The sequence below is a fragment of the Ahaetulla prasina genome, chromosome 5, assembly GCF_028640845.1.
Source record: "Ahaetulla prasina isolate Xishuangbanna chromosome 5, ASM2864084v1, whole genome shotgun sequence".
NCBI lineage: Eukaryota > Metazoa > Chordata > Lepidosauria > Squamata > Colubridae > Ahaetulla > Ahaetulla prasina.
In genome coordinates this window covers 135,154,692-135,163,309 of record NC_080543.1, presented here as the reverse complement: position 1 = coordinate 135,163,309, position 8,618 = coordinate 135,154,692, and the positions used below count along the sequence as shown (strand labels likewise).

General features: G+C 48.4%; 1 protein-coding gene across 1 annotated transcript; it reads left to right on the top strand.

Annotated features, from left to right (window-relative positions):
• Positions 1 to 553: 553 nt before the first annotated feature.
• On the top strand, positions 554 to 5,016 carry LOC131199985 (protocadherin-8-like). The gene is made up of 2 exons (XM_058186272.1): positions 554 to 3,042; positions 5,007 to 5,016. Exons 1-2 carry the CDS (start codon positions 554 to 556, stop codon positions 5,014 to 5,016), a joined length of 2,499 nt encoding a protein of 832 aa, XP_058042255.1.
• The last annotated feature ends 3,602 nt before the right edge of the window (positions 5,017 to 8,618 follow it).

The window sequence follows — 8,618 nt, the reverse complement described above, 5'->3', positions numbered from 1 at the left end:
TCACTAGACTAGACTAAACTAATTTAACTGTGTTAAATCCAGCTAACAGCGAAGAGCACACTGTACCCAATGCTAACTGTAAGATCCCATGCAAATAACTTCCAATAACACAACATCCATTTGATTTGATTTTAGCCTAATGGGCAACATCAGCCCTTTTTTCCTAATCCTCTGAAGGTTGCTTAGAAGAACAAACACCATCAGGAGTTGTCCCAATGGTGTTTTTTATTCAAGAGGCAACTGGACCTTCTGGTTAACAACAACAACAACAACAACAAAAGCAACTTTGGGACAACTGTGACTTGGATGGATGACTGAGAATCTCCATAGACACCATCAGGGGTTTTTAGGAGGTGGGCGGGGGCTCATTTGCATCTGGAGGACCGGAGGGGGCTCATTTGCATACTGGGGACCATATGATCCCAGGGAAGAGAGGAACAGATCGCTAGATCGCTCGGGTCAGCAGCAGAGACCAAGGACAGCTGTTCAGGATCGGTGGAGAAAAAAAGCGGAGGAGCAGATTAAGGCCCGGCTAACTTTCTTGCAAGGAGTCATGGCCAGGCTCCTCGTTCTGCTCATGGTCTTACTCCAAGCTTTCTCTCTCCGCGGGGCGCTGCGGTTCAGCGTGGACGAGGAAGCGGCTCCGGGCACGGTGCTGGGCATTTTGGCCGAGGAATTGCAAAGGCCCGGGGAGGTTGCGCCCCGCGGCTTCCAATTGGTGAAGGCGCCGGGCAACGGGTCGCTGGTGCGAGTGCGAGAGCGGGACGGGCAGCTGAGCCTGGGCACGGAGCGGCTGGACCGGGAGCAGCTGTGCGGCCAGTCGGAGTCGCCCTGCCTGCTGGCCTTCGACGTGCTGAGCCTGGGCGGCCCGGCTGGCGGGGGAGCCTCGCCGCCTTTCCGCCTGGTGCACGTGGAGCTGGAGGTGCGGGACCTGAACGACCACGCGCCGCGCTTCCCGCAGCCCGCCGTGGCCCTGGAGGTGTCGGAGAGCGCGGCGCCCGGCACCCGCCTGCCGCTGCCCCTGGCCCACGACCCGGACGCCGGCTCCAACGGGCTGCAGAGCTTCGCCCTCTCGCCGGGCAGCCCCTTCGGCTTGGAGGCGCAGCGGCGCGCCGACGGGCTCCGCTGCGCCGAGCTGGTGCTGCTGCGCGAGCTGGACCGGGAGGCGCAGGCCGGCTACCGGCTGGAGCTGGTGGCCAAGGACGGCGGGAGCCCCGCGCGCTCGGGGACGGCCACGCTCAGCGTGCGCGTGCTGGACGCCAACGACAACGCCCCCGCCTTCCCCCGGGGCGCGCTCCTGACCCTGGAGCTGCCCGAGGACGCGCCGCCGGGCGCGCTGCTGCTGGAGCTGGAGGCGGCCGACGCCGACGAGGGCGCCAACGGGCAGCTGCTCTACGCCTGGGGCAGCCAGGTGCCCGCCGAGGCCCGCCCCTCCACCCTCGACCCGCTCTGGGGCCGCCTGGCCCTGCCCCCCCCCGTCGACTACGAGCTGCAGCGCACCTACGAACTGGACGTGCAGGTCAGCGACCGGGGCGCCAGTCCGCTGGCCGCCGCCTGCAAAGTGGTGGTGCGGCTCCTGGACGTCAACGACAACGCGCCCGCCGTGGCCATCAGCGCCCTGGGCGCCCCCGCGGGGCCGGACGCTGCGCGGGGCCCGGAGGCCGAGGAGGAGGCCGGCTGGGCGGCGGTGAGCGAGGCGGCGCCGGCCCAGAGCCTGGTGGCGCTGGTCAGCACCTCGGACAGCGACGCGGGCGCCAACGGCCAGGTGCGCTGCGCTCTCCTGCCGGCGCCCCACCAGCCCTTCGCCCTGCAGCGCGCCTACGACGCCGACAGCTACCTGGTGCTGACCACCGGCGCCCTGGACCGCGAGCGCGTGGCCGAGTACAACCTGACGCTGGTGGCCGAGGACCTGGGCTCTCCCCCGGCCAAGACCGTCCGCTCGCTCACCGTCCGCGTGGCCGACGAGAACGACAACGCCCCGCGCTTCGCCAAGGCGCGCTACGAGGTGGCCCTGCCGGAGAACAACCCCCCGGGGGCCTACCTGACCACCGTGGTGGCCTCCGACCCCGACCTGGGACCCAACGGCCTGGTGACCTACCAGCTTCTGGGAACGGCCGCCCCGTCGAGTCTCTTCTCGGTGGATTCCCGCCTGGGCGTTGTGCGAGTTCAGGGCTCCCTGGACCGGGAAGAGGAGGAGGAGGGGGCGCCGCGGCATGAAGTAGTGGTGGAAGCCTGCGACGGCGGTATCCCTTCGCTCTGCGGACGCACCCTGGTCGTTGTCAGGGTGGAGGATCAGAACGACAACCCGCCCCGAATCATCTCCCCGCCTTTAATGAACGGCTCGGCGGATCTCCTGCTGCCTCTCGGTGCCCCGCCGGGCTTCCTGATCGCTGGGCTGGCAGCCCGGGACGCCGACGATGGTCGTAACTCCGAGCTGACTTTCTTCCTCCTGGAAGGGGTGTCCAGGCTCTTCGGGGTGCAGCCGGAGACCGGAGAGCTCTTTCTGCGGGAACGGGTCCCGCCTGAGGCCGAGCCCCGCTCTGCTTTCCACTTGGTTGTTGCCGTCGAGGACGGCGGCCGGCCTCCTCTGACTTGCACAGCGACCCTGCGGCTGATTTGCACGGAGACGCTGCCCTCTAGCGTGCAGATGGTGGCGCTGCAGCTTGGCGTGGCCGGAGGAGAGCCGTGGGACGCGTCGGTGCTGTGGATCGCCGTCCTGGGCGGCGGTTGTGGGGTTTTGCTGGTGGCCATTCTCCTCGTGGGAGCATCTATTTGGATGGGCAGGAAGAAGTTCCCCGTTGGCAAGCCAATGAAGCCTCTGGGACCCAGGGAAGGAGGAAGCCATCCTGTCCCTCGATGGGGAGAAAGGATCCCCAAAGATTCTGCTTGGAGTGGAGCTTTCTCAGCAGCTGAAGAAGGGAGCCGTGACTCCTTGGGTGTGACTGAGACCGAAACTCCTAGCTCCGATTCCCAGGTATCTTCTCAGCTACAGTTAAATCCTGACCCTGTTTGGCTGCTGAGGTTCACCTCCTCTTTTATCAGGTATAGAATAGGAATAAAAATAGCGATAGGAATAGAGATAGGAAGAGGAAAAAATGAAATGGCATGGCATGGCATGGAATAGAGTAGAATAGAACAGAACAGAACAGAACAGAATAGAATAGAATAGAATAGAATAGAATAGAATAGAATAGAATAGAATAGAATATGGACTGGAGTGGACTAGACTAAACTAGACTAGACTAGAATAGACTAGACTAGAATAGACTAGAATTATTTATTTATTTATTTATTTAATCGTATTTATATACCGCCCTATCTCCCGAAGGACTCAGAATAGAATAGAATAGAATACACTAGAATAGAACAGAACAGAAATAAACCAAATTAGAATGGAATGGAATGAACAGAATGGAATAGAATAGAATAGAATATGGACTGGACTAGACTGGACTGGACTGGACTGGACTGGACTGGACTAGAATAGAATAGAATAGAACAGAACAGAAATAAAACAGAATGGAATAGAATGGAATAGAATAGAATAGAATAGAATAGAATAGAATAGAATAGAATAGAATAGAATAGAATAGAATAGAAAATGGAATGGAATAGAAATAAAACAAATTAGAATGGAATGGATAGGATAGGATAGGATAGGATAGGAATAGAAGGATAGAAATAGAATAAAATAAAATAGAACCTTGAGGGTCTTCTAGTCCAGCCCCCTGCTAATCAGGAGAACCTATACCATTTCAGACAGTGACTGTCCAGTTTCTTCTTAAAAACTTCCAGGGTTGGAGCACCCACAACTTTCAATGGCAAGCAGTTCCACTGGTTAATTATCCTCACTGTCAGGAAATTTCTCCTTAATTCCAGGTTGCTTCTCTCCTTGATTAGTTTCCACCCATTGCTTCTGGTCCTGCCCTCAGGTGCTTTGGAAAATAGGTCGAGCCCCTATTTTATTTGTGGCAGCCCCTCAAATATGGAATCCTCCTATCATGTCACTCCTAATTCTTCTTTTCTCTAGACTAGTTCTAAACTGGGTGCAATTATGGGATTTAACTGCTTTCTTTACAAACAATGTTTCTTTACCTCCAGCCAAGAGGGAATTATTTCTTGGAATTATTTTTCAGTTTGCAAACCCCTTCCTGCAAATCACAAAATCCAAGGCCATTTCTAACACACATGATTTACAGCATGGTCCCATCATTTTGGTGGTCCTTGACATACAACAGTTCAGTTAGTGACTGTTCAAATGGCACTGAAAAAAAGTGACTTATGGCCATTTCCCCACACTTACATCCCCATGGTCATGAGATCAAAATTCGGACGCTTGGCAGCTGGTTCGTATTTATGACGGCTGTCGTGTCCCTGGGTCAGTGTTTGCGACGTACCAACAAGCGAAATCAACGGGGAAGCCAGATTCGCTTAAGAACCATGTCACTAACTTCCCAACTGCAGTGATTCGCTTAACAACGACAATGGGGAGGTTTATCTGTGTCCTTGGGGTCAAAAACAATTTGGGATGAACACCCTTGGAATGGTGTGGGAGTAGGGATGGATTTCCAGAGGGAAAAAATTGCAGACTACAGGGACCATTTGCACCATTCAGGTGACTCGGAGGACACAGGTAAACCTCCAAGTGCTTCAACGACCCTCTAAAAAGATGCAAATGTCTAGCTGTCTGCAAGGAATGTAAATCCTTCCATTCCCCACCATCCAGTCAGAACGGAAGAAGCTTCTTAGATGAGAAACGAAAGATCTTCCAAAAAAACAACTACAAGGAAGTCCAGTTGCCTCTTGAAAAAGCACCTTTGGGACATTATCTTCAAAGTTTTACAAGCTGGGGCTTGCTTGTTTCAAAAATGTAAACATTCCTCAGCCGTTTTAACTGTGCAATTAATAGTCTTTCACATTGACGAATTTAACCACTAACCTTCTCTCTTTCCATGACTGAAACACATGTTCACTTGAGTGCTAAACCCCACAAATTAACCCTGCAGAGAACGATAATTTTTTTTGCGATCGATTAAGTCAGTTTGAAATCCCTCCTGCGCTGAAGTCATATTCTCTTATAAGAACACCCAAATCTATGAAAACAAACAAAAAAAAAGGTATAAACCAATTGAGTAACCAATTATTATTTTTTTAGAAGGAAATAGAAAAAAGAAACAAATATCTCTGCTCGAGTCCATTATCTGGAGCTCTGGAAAGTGAACTTCAACATGTGTTTATTTTTTAAAACACTAATCACCAAGGGTATGGATTTTCTTGGTGGGAAGGCTTGGAAGCAGTCCATTTAATAAAAAAATATATAGATTTGGCAGAGGCCTCAAGCTGCGACCTAGAGCCTTTTCCAAAGAAGACAGAAGTAGGTGGAAAGAGAAGAAAAAAAATTAACTTTCAAACGTACTACGCTGCTCTTTATAGCTAACATATTATTGAATAGAATAGAATAGAATAGAATAGAATTTTATTGGCCAAGTGTGATTGGACACACAAGGAATTTGTCTTGGTGCATATGCTCTCAGTGTACACAAAAGAAAAGATACGTTCATCAAGGTACAACATTTACAACACAATTGATGGTCAATATATCAATATAAATCATAAGGATTGCCAGCAACAAGTTATAGTCATACAGTCATAAGTGGAAAGAGATTGGTGATGGGAACTATGAAACGATTAATAGTAGTGCAGATTCAGTAAATAGTCTGACAGTGTTGAGGGAATTATTTGTTTAGCAGAGTGATGGCCTTCGGGAAAAAACTGTTCTTGTGTCTAGTTGTTCTGGTGTGCAGTGCTCTATAGCGTCGTTTTGAGGTAGGAGTTGAAACAGTTTATGTCCAGGATGCGAGGGATCTGCAAATATTTTCACGGCCCTCTTCTTGATTCGTGCAGTATACAGGTCCTCAATGGAAGGCAAGTTGGTAGCAATTACTTTTTCTGCAGTTCTAATTATCCTCTGAAGTCTGTGTTTTTCTTGTTGGGTTGCAGAACCGAACCAGACAGTTATAGAGGTGCAAATGACAGACTCAATAATTCCTCTGTAGAATTGGATCAGCAGCTCCTTGGGCAGTTTGAGCTTACTGAGTTGGCGCAGAAAGAACATTCTTTGTTGTCCTTTTTTAATGATGTTTTTGATGTTAGCTGTCCATTTGAGATCTTGCGATATGATAGAACCCAGAAATTTGAAGGTTTCTACTGTTGATACTGTGTTGTCAAGTATTGTGAGAGGTGGAAGTATGGAAGGGTTTTTCCTAAAATCTACCACCATTTCTACTGTGTGTTCTTTTCTTTAGTATTGGAAAAAAAAGAAACTGCACATTGTTTGTTTGTTTCTCTTTGATAGGCTCAGATTCTCATTCCTGTTCAGCCCGCATCAGAATGGGAGGCGAGCCAATCCGCGTCGAATTTTAGGTAAGCTCAACATTTGATGTCCGTTCGCCTTCTTTTCACTTCTCTCTGTTTGGCACTAGTTTCTTCTGTGTGGGTAAATATGTCAGATTCGTATTTTATACCAAGGGTTGCAAGTTTTGTTTGCTCGTTTCTAAACTGAGATAGTCTAGGAGAAGGATACACTGCCGTGGTGGTGCAGTGGTTAGAGTGCAGTATTGCAGGCTCATTCTGCCCACTCTGCAGTTCGATGCTGACGGGAATCAAGGTTGACTCAGCCTTCCATCCTTCCGAGGCTGGTAAAACGAGGACCCAGATTGTTGGGGGCAAGATGCTAACTTTGTATCCACGGTGGCACAGTGATTAGTTGCAGGCTATTTCTGCTGACTGCCGGCTGACTGCAATTTGGCAGTTCAAATCTCACCAGGCTCAAGGTTGACTCAGCTTTCCATCCTTCCAAGGCGGGTAAAATGAGGACCCAGAGTGTTGGGGGCAACTTGCTAACTTTGTAAACCACTTAGAGAAGGCTGTAAAAGCACTGTGAAGCGGTATATAAGTCTTAAGTGCTATTGCTAAGTGCTATTGCAGAGAAACAACAAAAGAAGCATAACATTTTGGTGTTTTTTTTTTCCATTTTGAATTTCTTCCTTGCAAGGTTCAAAATAGGTTTTCAAAATCCAAGAGGAAAATCCTCAAGTAATAATTTTAAAATCAGGTAAGGCCAAAAAGTCCAGTGGGTTTAGTCAGGCAAAGGAACTAAACAATGATGATTAAAATGCTACACATCCCCAATTCCTACAGCCATTCTTCATACGTTTTAGCCTCCAGTCCCCTAATCAACATTGTAATAGATGAGCAGGCCGAACCCAAGGGAGGGGTCAAAGGCATTATCAGTCATGAGTCCCTGTGTGCCCATAAGAGATCTAAGTCCAGTCCTCCTTTATTTATTTATTTATTTATAATTACATTTTTATACCGCACCATCTCCCGAAGGACTCAGGGCGGTGTACAGCCAATATTAAAATACACATAACACTATGATATAAATATAATAAATAAACACTATTTAAAAAACAATTTAAAAACAAATATTTAGTGGCCGAATCACTAAAACGGTCGAAGACCGATTAAAAACCCATTAAAATTTCGCTAAAATACATTCTTAGGCTAGTCCCGCTCAGTGAAATAATGAAGTCTTTAGTTCACGCTTGAAGGCCCGGAGGTCGGGGAGTTGGCGTAATAACAATATTATTATTATTATTATTATTATTATTATTATTATTATTATTATTATTATTATTATTATTATTATTATTATAATTATTATAATAATAATAATCCTTGAATTCCTTTCTGTTCTTAACGTCTGCTAATTTTCCATGACCATTAGTAGTTCAGATTCTTGTAGAGAGCTTAAGCTTACAATAAATCCTTATACACATTTGAACTGCCTGGATCTCCTGATCCAGCCCAATTTGAATTCCTTTCTTCTGCTAATTTCCCTTGACTGTTAGTAGTTCAGATTCCTGTAGAGAGCTTAAGTTTACAATAAATCCTTAAACACATTTGAACTGCCTGGATTTCCTGATCTAGCCCACTTTGAATTCCTTTCTCCCGTTAATTTTCCTTGACTGTTAGTAGTTCAGATTCCTATAGAGAGCTTCAGCTTACAATAAATCCTTATACACATTTGAACTCCTGATTTCTCTGGTGCTTGACAAATGTCTGCCCAAACAAGTGTTTAGTTTTACTATTTCATTTCCAATCAATAAATTCTATTAAGGTCTTCTGTTCCTGGGACTTGGAATTGTTTACATCAGAAACAGGGAATCAGATATTTTCCAACAAGGTATCCACGGGGGTAAGCAAGCAGACCACCGGTGAAACAAGTGTTGTGTTGCGATACCATGACATCCTCTCATTATTTGTGTACATGCTACATGTTGAGACGCTCACGTCATTATTCTGATGAATTGTTAGCTGCTTCAGACACTTGTAGTTACCAAATGACCTGGATTTCATCTCACATCCCCACGACCAACTAGTTAGGTTGGGAATCTAAACCAGGGGTGTCACACTCAAGGCCTCTGGGCCAGATCCAGCCCATGGGGTGCTTAGATCTGGTCCACAGGGCCACCATGGAAATAGCGAAGGACCAGCCTGTGGTGCCTCTGCCAGCGAAGACGGAGTCCAGGGTGGACTTCTGAGGCCTTCCTGGG